Source organism: Podarcis gaigeae (genome assembly GCF_964106915.1).
Source record: "Podarcis gaigeae genome assembly, chromosome: 15".
In the NCBI taxonomy this organism is placed as follows: Eukaryota; Metazoa; Chordata; class Lepidosauria; order Squamata; family Lacertidae; genus Podarcis; species Podarcis gaigeae.
Genome location: NC_139692.1, coordinates 23,841,466 through 23,860,426, shown reverse-complemented (window position 1 = coordinate 23,860,426; position 18,961 = coordinate 23,841,466). Strand labels below are relative to the sequence as shown.

Sequence of the window (18,961 nt, the reverse complement as noted above, 5' to 3'; positions counted from 1 at the left end):
TCAGCTGACTATTGGGCGGCTTTTGTCTCTGCGGATCAAGATGAGCTGGTGGCAGCGGAGAATTTGAAACACCTGGAAACTGAAAATTGAAATAAGCAGCCACGATAATGCATTCTATGTTTTAAATTGGATAGTTTTTAATTTTCGTCTGCTTGTGTTTATATATGTATGCGTTTTGTGCACAAACCCTTATAGTTGGCAGCGGATACAGATATCTGTCTTGACAGAAATGGAAATGGCAGGAGCGGTTCCCTTTCCTCTCTCACAATAGGGAAGAGCCTCGTTTAAAGCCCGCGTGGTGCAGGGCAGGCTGGGCTAGTCCAAGATATTTTGCTGCCTGAGGCAGAACAGCAAACGGTGCCCCTTTTCCAAGTCAAGGCGTGCTCCCACCCAGATTATTTTAGCACCCAAGAACAGAAAACCCTGCAAGTGCCTCTCCTTGGGGTTAAAAAGAAAATAGCAATACATTAAATAGCTTAGCAGTTTTTGCCCTTTCATGACACCCAATGTCAGCTACCTTTGTCACCCACCTCATTCTGCCTAACAATAGTGCTGGCCCCAAAAGCAACGAACAGTTTTTGTAGTGGGCTGTTTTCCTGTCACAACCCATTGGGCTTGGAGGGGGAGTGACTGGCCCAAGGTCACCCAGGGCTTCCAACAAGTTCAAACCACAGCCAGACACCAGATAAATCACTTCAGGTCAACTCTCTAGGTAGTTTCAGTCTTCCCATCTGCAATATGGGAATATGGGGACCTGTACTGCATTGTTGGGAGTATTTACTGGGAAAATGTGTGAACTGCTTTGTATGCTCCAAAGTGCTAAGTATTGTATTTATTAAGATGCTAGCTGAATCATAATGTTTACAAGTTGCAGGTTCTCAACAGCTTTTGCAGTATGGTTGTCTTTTTATTTACAACACAATTATCCCAGCTTGAAGCCCACGTTTATGAACCAGTTGTTTCCGCTGGTTTGAAATCCTGCTGAAAATGTGTATTTAAATACACCTTTGTTAAAAAGCCCGAAGCCTTCCTTCTGGGAATGATTGGAGAGGAGATCAGGAAAGAGGACCACATAAAGTTTCAATATGCAATTGTAGCTGCCAGGATTCTGTTAGCACAAAATTGGAAAACCCCAAATATCCCGACCGTTAAAGACTGGCAAAGTAAATTGTTTGAGTACATGGATTTGGCAAAAATGACGCAGAACATCAGACAGAAAAAAGGCATAAAGTTTATTGATGATTGGTCTGAATTCATAACATATATGGAAGCAAACTGTAGAAATATAAAAATCACAGTAGGCTTAGTATAACTCTTGCGATGTGTGGAGGCTATAAAATGAAAAACTGCAGAATGGTCTTAATATTCACAGAACCCAAAACCGAGATGGAGGGAAGTCAATCGTTTTCCATTGTCATTTAATTTTCCATTGTCATTTAATGTCTGTTTTTTGGTTGGTGTAGGTGTATTGCTTTGGGTGATGTTTGTCTTTTTTTTTTTGTATGTGTGGGTTATTTTTTATGTTTATTCTTCTTTTTGTTGTTGTTTGATTATAGAAAATGAATAAAAATTAAATTTTTTAAAAAAAGAAATCCTGCTGAAAATGTTGGTTTTGAAGTGTTTTTCACAGAAAGGTGAATATTTAGCCACAGGCTAAATAAAGTGAATGGCGTCCTGTGCCATTGTACATAGTCCAATACTGTCAGTAGGGAGTGATGCTCACAGGTCAGTTTCCTTAACGGAAGGCAAATGTTTTTCAAAGACTGATGAATCTTGACTCCCCTCTGAATTCTTCATTGTCCTCGTGCACGATCCTTCAATTACATATTTCTTACTGATCTTCCAAGGGATAACTGGATAAAAAAGTAAAACAAATATGTATTGCTCTTGCCCATCATATAGAGTACTTATTTTGCCGTGTAATATGACATGAAGTTATCTCTGTCAGCCATTACTGAAATCAGAACCTATTCATGTAGGTCCTATTTTTTATTCTTTTAAACTTTTGTTGATTTTACTGATGGCTGTACTGATGTTGTTTTAAAAATACTGTACAGTCGTACCTTGGAAGTTGAACGGAATCCTTTCAGGAAGTCCGTTTGACTTCCAAAACATTCGGAAACCAAAGCGCGGCTTCTGATTGGCTGCAGGAAGCTCCTTCAGTCAATCGGAAGCCGCGGAAGCAGCGCCAGACATTCGGCTTCTGAAAATTGTTCGAAAACCAGAACACTCACTTCCGGGTTTCGATTGTTTGGGAGCCGATTTGTTTGGGAGCCAAGGCGTTCAGGATCCAAGGTACAACTGTATTGGAATTTATTTCATCATATCATTTATTCCATCTCCCTTGTAAATTGTAACCCCTTTTTGTAAAGACTTTCTTTGTGTCCTTTCTGGACATAGGCCTTGAATTGTGGGGTTAGTGGTACAACTTTGTTTTCATGGATGAAATCCAGATTCATTGCTTTGGAACTGTTGTATAAACTGAGAACAAAAATACGGTTAGACTTTAATCCCTAGTTGATCCATCAGCTATTACCTTGGTTGCATTTCTTAATTCAAATAATTCCCTCTGCCCCCATCCACACAAACACAAAAATTTCCATGCTTACCATTTCTGTTCTTCTCCTGCCCATGGTTGTCTTCATTTGGCCGAGATTTGTTACTTTCAAGCGTCTGATCCGAAACTTCAGTTTCTACATAGGTGACATTTGGAAAGGAAAATAATGAGCAGCAGCAGCAGCAGCAGCAGCAGCAGCAGCATGTGTGTGTGTGTGTGTGTGTGTGTGTGTGTGTGTGTGTGTGACATTTCTCCACAAAGAGGCAGGGGTCAATTGCAATCTGAAGCCCCACTGAATTCATTGGGATTTACTCCCAGGTAAGTGTGCATAAAGGGAAGCGGGTGGCACTGTGGGTTAAACCACAGAGCCTAGGGCTTGCTGATCAGAAGGTCAGTGGTTCAAATCCCCGTGACAAGGTGAGCTCCCATTGCTCAGTCCCTTCTCCTGCCAACCTAGCAGTTCAAAAGCACAAAGTGCAAGTAGATAAATACGGTAGGTACCACTGTGGCGGGAAGGTAAACAGTGTTTCTGTGCACTGCTCTGGTTTCGCCAGAAGTGGCTTAGTCATGCTGGCCACATGACCCAGAAGCTGTACGCCAGCTCCCTCGGCCAATAAAGCAAGATGAGTGCCGCAACCCCAGAGTCGTCTGCAACAGGACCTAATGGTCAGGGGTCCCTTTACCTTTACCATAAGTGTGCATAATGACAGCCCTACCCCCTGCACTGCTTTTGTGAGGGGAGGGGTTGTCAAAGCATCCAAAGTGCACACTCTGTTCATTTGTTTGTCCTCTCTAACCTTTCTTCCATTCTCTGTGTGCCTTCCACAGTTTCACCACAAAAAGCAGGACAATGATGAAGAGAGCAGAAAGTAACACCGTCACAAGGATGGGAAGCAAAAGGCTCGCTCGTTTCACGATTCCTTCATGTGTAATATTTGTTCCTGTTAACAAACAAACAAAAAATGTGAGTTTTCGTGCCTTTGGTACAAGGTCCTCTGAGTGTTGCAGAAACATCATATTCCTGTAACAGCCATGGTTCCTTTAGGGGCAATGTCTGATGGATCCCCACCAGCAAATGAGTTAACAACAGTGCACTGGGTTGGTTACAAAGTTTCTCTTCAGCAGGAAGAATGAGTTTTTGGTCACTTCCAGATGACCCGTATATTGTGTGTTTCCAAAAAGTTTAGGTGTTTTTATTGGGCATTCATTCCAGATGTTGGACTACAACTCCCATAATTCCTGACCATTGGCCATGCTGGATTGGGTGATGGGAACCCGAGTCCAAAACATATGTAGGGCACCACACTGGCTACCTGTACATCAGGATGTTAACCTTTCACTAACTTACCAATTGTGCTCTGAGAATTCAGAGTTGCTGTTTCGGAACCTGGATACGGTGTTTGTGTACTAGAATTTCCTTCAGTCACATTGGATATTTTATCTGATTCTGTTGAATTGAAAAAAAAAGAAGGCTTATTCCTTTAACATCCTGAGAGGAGTGAATATAGTAATGCTGAAATTATAGTGAATATCTTGAAATAATCTGTATATTTAAGGATTAACAGCAGAAGTTAATTCCATTTGGAAACGATTATTTTAATATTATTTCAGCATACCTTTTGTGGCATAAGAATTCAGGGTGGCTGCTCCTTCAGTTGGAGACAGAGTTGGTATACTAAGGTTTTCTTCTGTCGCATTTAATATTTTTTCTGAGCCTGGAGAAAATGAAAAGAGAAGTGTTGTTCCTTTAATTCCCAAGCAAAAATTTAAGAACTCATAAAGAATCCTACTAGCTCAGCCTCAGACCAATGCTCCAGCTAGGTCAGCATGCTGTTACCATGATGGCCACTGGATGCCTCTGGACATAATAGAATTGTAGAGTTGGACGGGTCCACAAGAGTCACCTACTCCACCCCCTGCAATGCAGGAAACATTTGCCTAACATGGGGCTCGAACCCACAACCCAGAGATTAAGACCCTCATGGCCACAAGCAGGTCATAAAGGCTTCTCCTGCTGTTGCTTTGTGCTGGTATAGTGCCTCTGAACTGGGAGGTTCTATTTAAACCATCTGAACAAATAGGCACCAATAGCTTCAGCCTCCATGAATTTGCCTAATCCACTTTTCAAGACATCTAGACTACTAACTATCACCACATCTAAAAGCAACGAACTACCCAATGTTCTGCATCAAGCAAAAGAGTCATTTCTTTTGGTGACCCGAATGTAAAATGCTGCTATACTGATATTCCAGGAGATGAAGTAAGCTGCATGTGGTTGGGTTATCATCGGAAATCAACTTCATTTTTTAACGTCAGGAAATAATTGTTAAACTGCTTCATCATACCATTGGTAGCAATAGAATTCAGAGTTGCTGCTGCAGCACTTGTGTGTGGTGTTTGTGTCCCAGGGCTTCCTTCTGTAATATTTAATGCTTCACCTGGCCCTGTTGAAATAATAAAAACGAATTTTTAAAAAGTCTTCTTCCCCCTTTTCTTACCCCAAGACCATGGGGGGCTGGTGCCCATTGGGACTGGTTGGGCAGAAGGCTGGGAGGCTGACAGCAGGGGGAGCCAGAGTTAATGACAGTCACAGCAAACCCATTCTAGCTTTGTCCCAAACCTCCTCCTTACTGAGTTTTATATGGTCAGTAGTGAGACTAAGGGCCTCTCCAAACTGCCTCTCATTCCACTGCTTCCCCCCAGGGAAAAGCGCTCTTTAGTGCTCAGTTGGAGCAAACAGCAATTCAGGTTTTCTCTGATTTAGCACTAAGGTGTGGGCTTTTCCTATGAAAGGAGGGAGGCAAGGGGAAAACCACTCAGACCTGTGCTTTTTAGACTTGGGACAAGCAGAAGAGTGGGTGAATCCTAAGGAGGAGGAAGTGGACGTCCAGTGCCACCCTCTAGACTGGTTGAATCATTTTAAATCCTAATAACATCTCTGAATGAGTTTTCAAAACAACAATTCACAGTGTGAAAACAACCCAGGGAGCCCTTTGCTGCAACCTGGTTTCATAAGGAATGCAGAGATCTCAAAGCACACATCTGGAATATCTTCCACCCACACCATAAGGAAGAAGCCACTGCCCAGAATATTTCAGGTCCCAAAACTTACTGCAGCACCTTATTTTTTAAAAAGACGAAGATCTGAACATACCAACAAACAACAGGAACAACTCCACTACATATGCCATAACCTCAAACGATAAAAGGAGATTCTGGCCCTTAGTTTCTGGGGCATTTAACACTAATGACTTATCCTCTCCACGTGTTCCACCTAATGGTTGGTACCACTACTTTTCAAGTGTCTTGCATGAGGATCATTCCAATGGGACAGCTTGTTATCATTCTATGCAAATCGATGCCCCCAAGTGGCCCCCAGTTTCATCAGATGAAATAAAAATCTTAATAGGCCAGCAACAGAAAGTCACTGGCCCAGATGGCATAGGTCCCAATGTTCTTAAACTAGACCCTGACAGCTCCCTTGCTGGCCAACCTATTCACAAGGGTAGATAGGACTGGACTTTTTAAGCCAGAGGCATGGACAGGCATAATCATCATTCCAATATACAAAAAGGAAGAGTGCACATTACCATCCAACTACGGACCAATAAGCCTCCTCTCCATAGTGGGGAACCTATGTGCTAAACATCTTCTGGGAAAGCTTACCCAGGGGATGATTGATTGATTGATTGATTGATTGATTAACTGGTTGCAAATAAGAAGTCAGGTAGTTGGGGGCAGACTGAAGTTGGTGGGGCACCCTAACAGACCAGCCTCCACTGTGCAGGATGAATGTCAGAAAAGCCCTGACAGATCAGATCAGAAGTTCCACCTAAGCCAGCACCCTCTTTTGCACAGTGACGCACTGGACCCTCCATGAGGACCACAGGCAAGTCTTGAAGAAGCAATGGCCTCCTCCTCCTTTTGTTTCCCATTGGCTAATGCAGCCATCGACAGACCTATCCCCTTCAAATTGCCCAGTGCCCTTTGAAAGCCACCAGTTCCCTCTAATAATGAACACAAGTAGTGAGCGCCTATAGGATTAGGACTAAAATGGAGCCATGGGAAAAGGAGTTGGCTGTATCAGCATGCTCTGGAGAACCCCAACATTTGCAGAAGTATAAAAAGCAAAGTTTAAAAAACCAAGCTCTCAAAATAAAACAGCTGATTGCAGACTGAACAGATCCGATTGTCCATGTACAGTGGTACTTCAGTTCTCAAACGTAATCTGTTCCGGAAGACTGTTCAACTTCCAAAATGTTCGAAAACCAAGGCGCAAAGGGCCGGCTGCAAGTTCAATTGAGAAAATTGAAAAACATGCAGCGGAAGCCGTTCAACTTCCGAAAATGGAAAATGGAAGCATTTACTTCTGGGTTTTCAGTGTTCGAAAACCGAAACATTTGGCTTCCAAGATGCCCGAAAACCAAGGTACCACTGCATTGGATTTGGGTGGGAAGGCAGGAAGTAGCATTGGATGACGAGAATGTAGTGAGTACATCACACCCCACAAAATGGCGGCGGCGTATTTTACCTTTATAATGGGGAAGGTTTTCTGGAGTTATCGTACTAACTGCAAGTGTTGTTGGGGTGAAGTCTGTGGTAGGCTCTGGAAAAGAGAAACATAATCGTTCAGAATTTTCCTCATTTCCTCCATGTATGGTTGTGGTGCATATATTGTCAGATTCCCAACTGCCACCAGCATGGTTGAGGATTAGAAGTCATGATGGGAGCTGCAGTCCAACAAAGTCTGGAGGGACACAGATTCCCCATCCCTGATGCACGGCATCAGACCATCAACTGTACCCCCAATGGTGAAGGACACAGAACAAGGCCACCCCTCTTCTGCTGTCACATAATATTCAAACTCAGGGTCATTTATAGAACTCACTTTCACAAGAAATGGCAAGGGCACTTTCGTTGCCTTTAAAAGAGGGTTAGCAGAGATTAGGAATGGCAGAACCTTCACTAGCTATTCTGCACAATAGCTAAGTGGAGACTCTAGTTTCGCTGGTTGTCTAGCTCCTTGCACCTAGGCTAGGGAGCAAAAATGGAAGAAGGGCTATTTTCTTCACAACTTCCTGGAGGTATCCTGGAGGTTTCTGGTTGGCTACAGAAAGAAATAGAATGCTGGAAAAGTTGGGCCTTTGGTTTGAGATTCAGCTGAGCTATTATTACGCTCTCATGTTCTTCTGTTCTTAGTAAGCAACGAGGTTAGCATGGGGCCTGGCAAAATTCTGCCCTGGTTTTACTAATCTAGATTAATAGAATTGTAGAATTGGAAGGGATCCTGAGCACCATCTAGTCCAATAGCAGGAATATGCAGCTGTCCCGTATGGGGATCGAACCTGCAAGTTGGGCATTATCAGCACCCTGCTCTAACCAACTGAGCTAACGTGCTGCCATAATGTGGCAGCCCTTCCTTTTTAAAGCAGACTGCCACAATCTGTGCTATTGATTTGCCATTGAATGTATTTTGATGTGAAGAAGACAGAATTTGTGCCTTCTCTAGGTATTGCTCTGTCTTGAACGCTGATGGCACAGAGCCACCTCAGCAACACTGTGCACATTTGGCACTTACCATTGTGCCCAAGGTGTAAATTTGCTGTTAAATTTCCTTCTCGGAGAGCTTTGTGACGAATAACACAAGTAACACCAGACTTTTGGGTGTAGGTGTGGACTGTGAGGGTGCTAGTTGAATTCCATTTCTTCTCTTCCTGCTGGTGTTTAGTATCACCTAAAATGCATTTGGGAATACAAGGAAGGAAATAATTCCTATGAATGGTTTTAAGAAAAGGAATGGCAAGCAATTAAAACTTTTGGAACTTTAGTTGACAGCTGGAGACCTGCCAATTCTATGTTTTCCTTTCTCCCTTCAACTCCTTCCTTTTGCCTTTTCTCGCCCTCCTTCTTCTCTAAGAACACTCCTGTCTCCAAGCTTGCTTTATTTGTACCCCTTTATTATTTGATCCCTCCTTTGCTGGGTTCTTCCCGCATTGCCCTTTCGGAGAATCACCATAACGAAATCAATCACTGCCAGAAAGCCCTTTCAAACTGGCCATTTTCTCTGTAACAGGCGGGTAAGCCAGTCACTCTGAGAGTCCCTGGTCCTGATTGGACCGCCACAAAATCCCTTATAGTGCCTTACCATATTGATCTATTCAGAATGAATGGGACATTTGAAATTCTAAACTTGTCTCAGGCATGGTATCTAGAACAAGGATGGGGAACACTCTTCAGCCCAAGGGTCACAGTCCCTTGTGGGTATCCCATGAGGGGCAGCATCACAGTAGTGTATAGGGGCAGTGCCAAAAGTGGGGGAACCAATTGGTACACAGTAGGCTACATTCTGGCTGTGCAAAAGCTGGCATTATCCAGAGTTTCAAGGACATATTCCATCCAGGCAGAAGCATCAGGAAAAACAGGAAGAACTGTTTGACAGTGGAATGTTATCCCTCAGAAGATTGTGGACTCTCCTTCCTTAGAGGTTTTTAAGCAGAGGTTGGATGGCCATCTGCCATGGATGCCATGGGCTAGGTGATCCTTGAGGTCCCTTCTAACTCTGCAATTCCACGATTCTATGATTCACTCAGGAGAGGGGTGGTGTGAAGTGTGCCCAGGGACAGTGCATGGCCTGAGGGAGTGCTGAGGCCCAGACACAGATGCCTACACAACCACATTTGGCTTCAAATCTACAGGATCCTTATCCTTGATCTGGATTTTTAATTTCAACACAAACTCTACTAGCATTTGATTCTAGAAAAATTATGAAGACCTGGGAGGAAAGTCTTTAAAAATGTATTTGGAAGAGAAAGGGAAACTAGAAAGGGGGAAAAGATTCCTGCATTGCAGGGGGTTGAATTAGATGACCCTCGTGGTCCCGTCCAAATCTACAGTTCTATGATTAGTGTATCTGAATGCAGTTATTAAAAGGTGATTTTATGGAATAAAATTTGGTTATTGTGCATGCCAATGACAAACCTAGACAGCATCTAAAAAAGCAGAGACATCACTTTGCCAACGAAGGTCCGTATATTTAAAGCTATGGTTTTCCCAGTAGTGATGTATGGAAGTGAGAGCTGGACCATAAAGAAGGCTGATCACTGAAGAATTGATGCTTTTGAATTATGGTGTTGGAGGAGACTCTTGAGAGTCCCAAGGACTGCAAGAAGAACAAACCTATCCATTCTTAAGGAAAGCAGCCCTGAGTGCTCACTGGAAGGACAGATCGTGAAGCTGAGGCTCCAATACTTTGGCCACCTCATGAGAAGAGAAGACTCCCTGGAAAATACCCTGATGTTGGGAAAGATGGAGGGCACAAGGAGAAGGGGACGACAGAGGACAAGATGGTTGGACAGTGTTCTCGAAGCTACCAGCATGAGTTTGACCAAACTGCGGGAGGCAGTGGAAGACAGGAGTGCCTGGCGTGCTCTGGTCCATGGAGTCACGAAGAGTCGGACACGACTAAACGACTAAACAACAACATTGTGCATGCAAATTTGCTTCAGTGAGACAAGGGCCAACCCATCATTCCTGACCAATGGAACCATCTGGTTCTAGAACAGCTTTTAAAAGACAAAATACACTGCACAAAGAAAGCAAGTGGAAAGCAAGTTCATACCAAAGAGTTCCATCCCATTGTCCAGCAGCCACGTAATTTGAGGAGAAGGTTTAGCACCCCAGGTGGTACACCTTAACACCATCTTTTCCTCTTGATCGTGAACTCTGACCCTTGTTGCTTCCAGCAGAGGTCTGGAAGGAGCAGCTGTAAGAAGACAGAATCAGATTTGAAGGTGACAGTCTCCCCACCACAACTTCATTATGGCAAAGAATGAAGGGTTTGCTTCAAATTTTTCAACATCTGCAGATAAGAGATGTTTTCCTAGTGAACAAGCCAAGGATCACAAGTCAACAACAAGCCATGGTTTCTGGCTGGCTGGCAATCCTGATTATGAGGGTGCAACAAACCATTATCCCCAGCAACAGAAAGCCAAGCTTAATTTCAGCTTCCTGGTTGGCTTCTTAATTGCCATTGTAAGAGAACTAGGGAGGCATTCATGGTGAGTTCTGACACCTCTTTTTCTAGAAAAATAGCACTGCTTAGAGGTTTTCTGAAAACTGTGTTATTTAGACAGGCCTTTGAAGTGTGAATTTTCTTTCAACCAAGCCAAATTTATGGGTTTTTATACTGATGTTTTCTAGATGCTTTTCATACCATTGCAGCTTGCGTGTGCAGCCACACTGCCTTGTTGCATTTCTTATGAATGTGAGCTATATAAACATTTAAACAAAGAAACAAATACATTTTAAACTTTTTGCTATTACTTTTAATTTGGCTGTTTTAACCTTTCTTTATCTCTTACTGTTAATTTCAAATAGCTTTTGATGTTTTCAGTTGCTTTTTAATGGATAATATCAATATTCTTTGTAAACTGGTTTCACTACAAACAAGTGGCATACAATTTTTGTTAAATAAATGAAATGCTCCTCATGCAAAATGAACTGGGATCAGCTAGCGACTCTGGCATCTTTGGAAGTGCAAATGCAGCCTCTGGTTTTCAGCTCCTGTCTTTGATCCCAGGATAGACAAGGAGTTCGTGGCTCCTGCTCAGCAGCTGTCGGAGGTTCCACTCTGACATCACCCTTCCCATCACTGCATCATCCACTGAAAGCCTGGAGGCTCACCTAAGACATTGACGTTCACCTGCTTCCTTCCGGTTGGCACCATGTAGTGGAGGCATGTATAGACTCCTTCATCACGCACCGTGACGTTGGAGAGACGGACAGAGAAGTCAGCTGCTGAATGATGGACAAGTGTATACCTTGGATCTCTTATGCCTGCAAGAGAGATAAACAATGGGGGCAAGTCAGTAAAAGATTGCACAGCAGTGCATTAGTGTTATGTACTGAGTTGAATAGGATCCAAAAGGCTGATTGGTCCTAGAACAATAGGATTCAGAATGTGGCAGTCTGACTGGTCCTAGAACAATAGGGTACAGAATGCAGCAGTCTGATTGGTCCTAGAACAATGCAGCAGTATGATTGGTCTGCAGGAGCCACCCAATCCAGCTCCAGGTGGAAGTGAATCCGCAACCTATTGGCCTACAGGAGAATCCCAGAATTAGCCAATCACGTGCGGCCCATTGTGTAAATAATGTATATAAAGCAGGTATTTTGGGGAAACTTTCATTCCACACTACTATGAGCTGAATAAAGAGCATGAAAGCCACTCTCGACTCTGAGTATATTTCAATTAGGTTCTGCCTCATTCTGAAGGGGAGTAATGGGCTGTGTTGCAGGGATAAGGGGGAAGAGAGAAGCATGCCTCCACTTTTAATCCAGGAAACCCTGTGCCCCAAGAAACAAAAGTATAGGCAAAACACTCCTGTAAAGTGGCATCTTTAAAGACCTACCAATTGATTGATTGATTGATTGATTGATTGTCTGTACATCCCACCTTTTTCTCCAAGGTGCTCAAGGTGGTGGACATGGTTCTCCCTCTCCTCATTTAATCCTCAAAACAACCCTGTAAGGTAGGCTAAGCCTGGAGGCAGTGACTGGTCCAAGGTGAGCTTCATGGCCAAGTGGGAATCTGAACCCTGGTCTCCCAGGTCCTAGTTCAGCGCTCTAACCACTGCACCACACTTGTGGCACATGTTAGAGCCCACCTGAATGAACCGATTGTTGGAAAGAGTGGTGGGCTTTTTTCCATTCCTTTTTCAAATGTAGGGGCGGCATAATAAACCTGTTGGAAGGAATTGCTGTATTCACACATCCTAACCACTGCAAAGGGGGCCTTCATTGCAATGACTTCCTACAGGAGTGTGGCTGTGAGTGAACCTGTCAAAACTGAGTTGTGTTGGTGTGTGTGACTCATATCGCTGTTCCGTGGGAAATCTCACTTGTTTCCTCTTTCCGGTGGAAATGTTATGGGGTCCTTGCCTTCCCCCAGCACCTACCTCGCTGGGTGTTCCTGAAGAAAATCACAAACCCACGTGGGTTCTTCCACTCCACAGCAGATCCGATATCCCCAGCCACAGCGCAGCGTAGATCCAGATTTCCCCCCTCCACTACAGTTATGTTTTCAATGGGAGCTTCTTGAAAAGACCCTGCTAAAGAAAATGGATTTGTGAAGGGTTGCTCCGAGCCGAAAGCTCACCTTGGAACAAGATAGAACAGCCCTCTCCTGTTTTAAAGAGCTGATATTTCAGTTCGGTCACACACCTTGTGTTTATTTTCCACATCTGTGCCCACAGCACAATGGCGAACTCAGGTGGTGAGTGCCACCAGCACTATAGCCAAACTGGGCCGAATGATCGTGCTCAGGGGGGACTCTGAGGTGAATTGCAATGAAAAGAAAAAAACACACTCAAGAACCACCACTACAATTACAGTGCAGTAAGGGGAGAGAGCCTGTACATTTGCCACAGAAAAATGAGTTGCAGCTGGGAAACAAAAAACCCCAAAATGAGTGGTGAGCCCTATGTTGCAATTCACCATTTCAAGCCCTCTGTGACAAAGGTACACAACTTAGGTTGGGTTAGATAAAGGAGCATGCTTTATTTGTACTGAATCAGCCAGGCTATCTCCTTACCAACGCAACCAACGAACATCAGTTCTGCACTGTCTGGGTTAAGTCTGATTCTCAACCTGATTTATCTCACACGGCTGTGGTGACTACTAAAGGAGGCTGCCTTGAGGGATATGATTTCTGACAGCGAAACAAGTAGGACTGCAACAAAATGTTGCAGCGTGGAATGTTCCTGTTCAGAGTTCTAACCTTCTATGCTCCTTCCAGAGGATACTCCTCCTGTCCTCTCCCTACCCCAGGCATTCACTCCATTTGTGTGCCACCTCCAGGCAATTTTCATAGACAAGGAAATGCAAAATACAATTAAAATGCAAGCCCTTAAGACAATAAACAAACAAACAAACAAACAAACAAACCACACAGCAGAAACTTAGCATGAAACTTAGCAGCTCAAACCATTAGCTAGTGTCCCATGAGCAGAGCAGACCACAAACCTTGCTCAATTCCTCACTGGACTGTTTTGTGTTTGTGTGTGTGTGTGGGGGGGGGTGTTTCTTACCATTATTATGTTTTTTCTTTCTCTCAAGATTGCTTGTGCTTCTGCAAACCTTGGTGCCTTCCCCAAGCCTGCTGATACCTCCCCCGCTTTGTGATGAAGGGACTGTTTTGGATGCATAAGGATTGCCGCTCATATAATGAAATTGTTAGGGTACATGAGAACCTTCTGAAGCTCTGACTTTAAAGGAAAACATTGCAAAGTTCACTGTATCAAGGCAGAGAAAGCTGTGCTTGTGGTTTTCTATGGGACCTTTCTATAACTTCACTGCTTCCTGCCACTAGCATCAGTGGGGGCAAAAATATATGCGTTCAAAAGCTTGAAACTAAAAGAGAAAGGAAGTTTATGTGTGAGTGCGCACAGCCCAGATTCATTTGTGCAAAAAACCCCAAAACTTTCCCATGTGAGGCATTAGAAAATCCAGGGTTACGACAGGCAACCCTAAGAGCCGTGTACAGTATATGGCCTAGACCAGCAGGGCACCATCAGTCTTCAGCTGGTGGGTTTGAATGAACCTGCAGCTTGGTCATAGCTTGATCAAAAGTGAATCGCAGCAGTACTACCATACCAATGCATGGTAAAAAAAAACTTGAGAAGTGAGGCCCCCAAGGTTTGTTTGGGTTCAAGGCAGATCCTGAAACTGAAAAATTGAGGACTTCTGGTCTAGGTGGTGGTTGCACATTCTCAGTCCAGAGTGCAGAGAATAAACCCACTTGAATGGCACCCAGCTGCACCTCAGCCTCATACGCAACATCATTAAACACGGGCTAAATACAGCACACCACCTTCAACAGGACTCACCTAAAGCTGACCGCCCCTCACATAGCTTATCTATAAGTTCCAGTTAACACCCATGTAGTCATGTTTTTGTCTTTGTAGAAACACCCAGAGCAATGACAAACCTAGACAGCATCTTAAAAAGCAGAAACATCACCTTGCCAACAAAGGTCCGTATCGTTAAAGCTATGGTTTTCCAGTCTTGATGTTTGGAAGTGAGAACTGGACCATAAAGAAGGCTGATCACTGAAGAATTGATGCTTTTGAATTATGGTGTTGGAGGAGACTCTTGAGAGTCCCATGGACTGCAAGAAGATCAAACCTATCCATTCTGAAGGAAATCAGCCCTGAGTGCTCACTGGAAGGACAGATCGTGAAGCTGAGGCTCCAATACTTTGGCCACCTCATGAGAAGAGAAGACTCCCTGGAAAAGACCCTGATGTTGGGAAAGATGGAGGGCACAAGGAGAAGGGGATGACAGAGGATGAGATGGTTGGACAGTGTTCTCGAAGCTACCAGCATGAGTTTGACCAAACTGCAGGAGGCAGTGGAAGACAGGGATGCCTGGTGTGCTCTGGTCCATGGGGTCACGAAGAGTCGGACACGACTAAACAACAACAACAACAGAAACACCCAGAGCTGCTTCACAGCCCATTCCCCACCCCAAACAGAGCTAGGTTCTGCATAGGCTTGGGAGAATACGAGGTGGCAGTTGTCAGTTCGGCTCCCCAATTGGAAGCCTTTTGGTGATGCCTGGATCCTGTCCTCACACATCCAGCCATACCAGACTTACTGGAAAGACAATGCCTTCCCACCCCATTTCCTGAAAGGAGTGTGGTTTGCCAAGCTTTCCAGCCTGGGGATCTAGTGTTTCCTTGTACAAGCTAATAGGAGGATAAAGCAAGGCTATGAAGGGGAAGGTAGAGATGGCTTCTAATGAGCAGTCCAGGCCCACAGTGAGGGAGGCAAGCGAGGGGCTATCCCAGCACGGCCTCGCCTGGTGCTCTTCTCTGCAGGCATAAGCGGGATACGCCTGGCAAGGGCCATGTCGGCTGATTGGGCTCCTCCCTATGCAGGTGGGCAGGTGCGGCAGTGCAATCCTGTTTGGCTCCGATGAGGGCGGGAGCGCTCCAGCAGCATCAGCAGCTTGCCCGCCCTGGGTACCAGCAACCCACGCTATGCCACTACAGGCAGGTGAGGCCAGGCTGAGATTAGTGGGGCAGTGGGACTACACACGTGAAATGGATTTTGTATTTATAAGATGTAACAGAGGTGCTGTTTGTAAGGAGGAAAAAACGGTCAGCTGGAAGAACAGTTTAACAGCAAGTGAAGGATGACAAGTGGACACTAAATAAGAAATGATGCAGTTATGGGAGGAAATGATTATTGTTTGCAACAGGAGCGGGAAACCTGATTTGAAGAAATTGTATTGAATTGAAGTAATTCGGTTTGATTTGTAGTCATTTGGAAAATTAATAAAAATAATAATTTGAGATTGGTGGGGCAGTGCACCATTTGCCCTGATGCACCGGACTCTGCTGCTCAAATTATCTGTGGGTAAAGGTGGGTATAGGGACGTGGGTGGTGCTGTGGGTTAAACCACAGAGCCCAGGACTTGCAGATCAGAAGGTTGGTGGTTCGAATCCCCGTGGCGGGGTGAGCTCCCATTGCTCGGTCCCTGCTCCTGCCACCTAGCAGTTCGAAAGCACATCAAAGTGCAAGTAGATAAATAGGTACCGCTCCGGCGGGAAGGTAAATGTCACTTCCGTGAGCTGCTCTGGTTCACCAGAAGCGGCTTAGTCCTGCTGGCCACATGACCCGGAAGCTGTACGCCGGCTCCCTCGGCCAATAAAGCGAGATGAGCGCCACAACCCCAGAGTCAGTCACAACTGGACCTAATTGTCAAGGGTCCCTTTACCTTTTTTAAAGGTGTGTATAGGTCTGAAAAAGTTGAAGTGTGTCACCCTAGACCATTTCCCAGAATCTTCTGGGTGTCCTGGTGCAGGGATGGCTCTCCCTGAACTTGGCAAGTTTGAACATCACCCAAATGAGCTCAGAGAGCCAGAGGTGGTGTAGTGGTTAGAGCACTGGACTAGGACCTGGGAGACCAGGGCTGACTCCTCACTCACTGGATGACCGTGGGCCAGCCTCTTGCTCTCAGCCTACCTCGCAGGGTTCTTGTGAGGATAAAATGGGGAGAACTACGTACATCACTTTGAGCTGCCCAGAGGAAAAGTGGGATACAAATGCAGTAAATAATGATAAATAACTGTTGTGACCTACCTTGTAGCAGCTGCAGCAGCAAAGCCAGCTCAAAGAGTGCCAGGACGAGGGACATGTTGAGACGCTGCCTCCTTCAACGGCAGCCCCCAAGTTGCTACCAAAGAAACTTCCTCTTTGCTTCTGAAGTCAGGGGCCTGCAGCTGGCTCCTCCTTTTCAACAGGCAACCAAGTGCATGTGCCATGACCTCAGCAGTGACAGGATCTGCCCCCTTTCCTCTCTCCCTTCACATCTTTCAGACGGGGGACACTTTCCTCTGCGGCTGAAGTCAAGAAAACTTGTAGCCACTTGTTAGGCTGCTCTAAAATTAACTTTCTATGTGGGCAGTGCTGACATCAGACACCTCTGCCGATTCCTCTCTGAAGCCCAACATGTACTTCATCTTTTCCTTGCTGCTTCATATATGGAAAAGGCAAAACCATCTCACGCAATTTCCAGTTCAGCTGTGCATAAGGTGGTTGTGCATACTTGTGTTTATTTACCAAGCTGTGTTGGCCCGTTGGGATTCCCCCCCCCCCAAAGCTGCTTTATCAGAACTCCATATGGTAGGGTATCCCACAGAAAAGGGATGGCGAGAAATTTGGTTTGGATTTTCACAGGAACCCCTCTCGTTTGCACTTCCTGAAATAACATGTGAATCGAAGAAAAAGCACTGTCCTTTGAAACCCACGCTTCTCCAAATTTTGTGGTGCAGTTCCTCAGCCAAAAAGGGTGAGCAAAAATGCATCTAGTAAGAGGAAGCATGCATAAGAATGCACATGTTCATGAAAATAGCACACAAACAAAAACATCATACAAAACAACTTGTAAAATGTGTAGTAGACAAAACTATGTACGAGAGGAAATGCATACTATCCTGATTACAAATTTTCATCATTATTTTTTTAAATGCATAATGCTGCAGAAATGTGACAAACAAGACAGGAGAAAAAGGGAAACCAAGAGAAACAGAAAGGAATAGATGCATTTGGCAATCCCAAGTTATGTAATGAAATACACTGGAGAGACAGTGTGGTGTAGTGGTTAGTGTCAGACTAGGACCTGGCAGAGCAGAGTTCCAATCTCCAGCCAGCCATGAAACTCTCTTGGTGACTTTGGCCAGTCACCAACTCAGGGTTGTTGTGAGGATAAAAATGGGGAGGAATAGAACCATGCACACCACTTTGAGCTCCTTGGAGGAAAGGTAGGATATGAAACATCATGTATAAATGACTAATGGCCTGCTTGTCTTGATCCTGGTACCAGTCAACACTATTGGCTGACTCACAGCAAAATCCTGAACATGTTTACACAGAAGTAAAGTCCTACAGAGCTCAAGGGGGCTTTACTTTCACCTTTCAAATCCATTCTCAAAAATTGAATGTAACTGTTAAAAAGCCCACCCTCCCCTCCCTCTTCTATTTTTCATGTTGAAAGCTTTGAAGTGTCCAAATAAAGGTATGGAGAACTGAGAAGGATGCACAATGGACAGAAGACGTACTTTCCCTGCCTCAGTTTTCTTCCTCAACACAATTTCACATGTTTTGTTTAAAAAGGAGGGGCAGCAATTGAACATGAGAATGAGGTGTGGGGAACAGAAAAAGGAACCAAAATTGCCTTTAAAAAAGTTAAAACCTTCATTTAAAAATGCCCTAGAACTTTCACATATATATAATGTTAGGGTGCCCTCAACAGCTAGCGAAACACAGGTGGGGCGGATAAAAGCGGGCTTTACACTCCCGTATACGCACTTAAGATTGCAACTCCATAGTTATCCATAGATATTATGAGAGGGGTTGAAGAATGTGTCTGTGTCTTGCACTTCCATCTTTTCCACAAAAATGTATCAAGCCCCCCTTAGTTTTAAGAACATAAAAGAACAGCCCTCTTAGATCAGGACAAAGATTAATCTAGTCCAGCATCCTGTTCTCACAGGACTCAACCAGACCCCATATGGGAAGCCCGAAAGAAGGGCCTGAATGCAACAACACTCTCCCCAGTTGTGATTCCCAGGCAAATGTAATTCCTAGGCACACTGCCTCTGACGTTTCTCTAAATTGGAATGTTTAGGGGAGTTTTTAATATTTAATGCTGTACTGTTTTTAACATTTGATTGGGAGCCGCCCAGAATGGCAGGGGAAACTCAGCCAGATCGGCGGGGTATAAATTATGTATTATTATTATTATTATTATTATTATTATTATTATTATTATCATTATTATTATTCCAGTGCTTCTGTTTTTCCTTTCAGGGAAGCTTCTGTTCCACCTTTTGTCAACACA

The 18,961-nt window shown here is 44.4% G+C and overlaps 1 protein-coding gene across 3 annotated transcripts; it reads right to left on the bottom strand.

The window, feature by feature from the left end:
- Positions 1-886: 886 nt before the first annotated feature.
- On the bottom strand, positions 887-17,068 carry CRTAM (cytotoxic and regulatory T cell molecule). Of its 3 annotated transcripts, XR_014558245.1 has the most exons (13): positions 16,702-17,068; positions 12,514-12,663; positions 11,240-11,392; positions 10,176-10,319; positions 8,136-8,291; positions 7,089-7,163; positions 4,903-5,001; positions 4,174-4,272; positions 3,906-4,004; positions 3,355-3,498; positions 2,610-2,693; positions 1,599-1,853; positions 887-981 (listed from the first exon to the last, which is right to left on the bottom strand). XR_014558245.1 is itself a non-coding variant. In XM_083714068.1 (12 exons), the coding sequence occupies exons 1-12, from the start codon at positions 16,754-16,756 to the stop codon at positions 1,720-1,722; spliced, it is 1,395 nt and encodes a 464-aa protein (XP_083570194.1). In that variant the 5' UTR covers positions 16,757-17,068; the 3' UTR covers positions 1,595-1,719. The 3 variants fall into 3 exon arrangements, 2 of the variants coding, with proteins under 2 accessions (XP_083570194.1, XP_083570195.1); XM_083714068.1 differs by lacking the exon at positions 887-981 and having other exon boundaries at positions 1,595-1,853; positions 12,514-12,666; XM_083714069.1 differs by lacking the exon at positions 887-981 and having other exon boundaries at positions 1,595-1,853; positions 16,702-17,067.
- Positions 17,069-18,961: the final 1,893 nt, after the last annotated feature.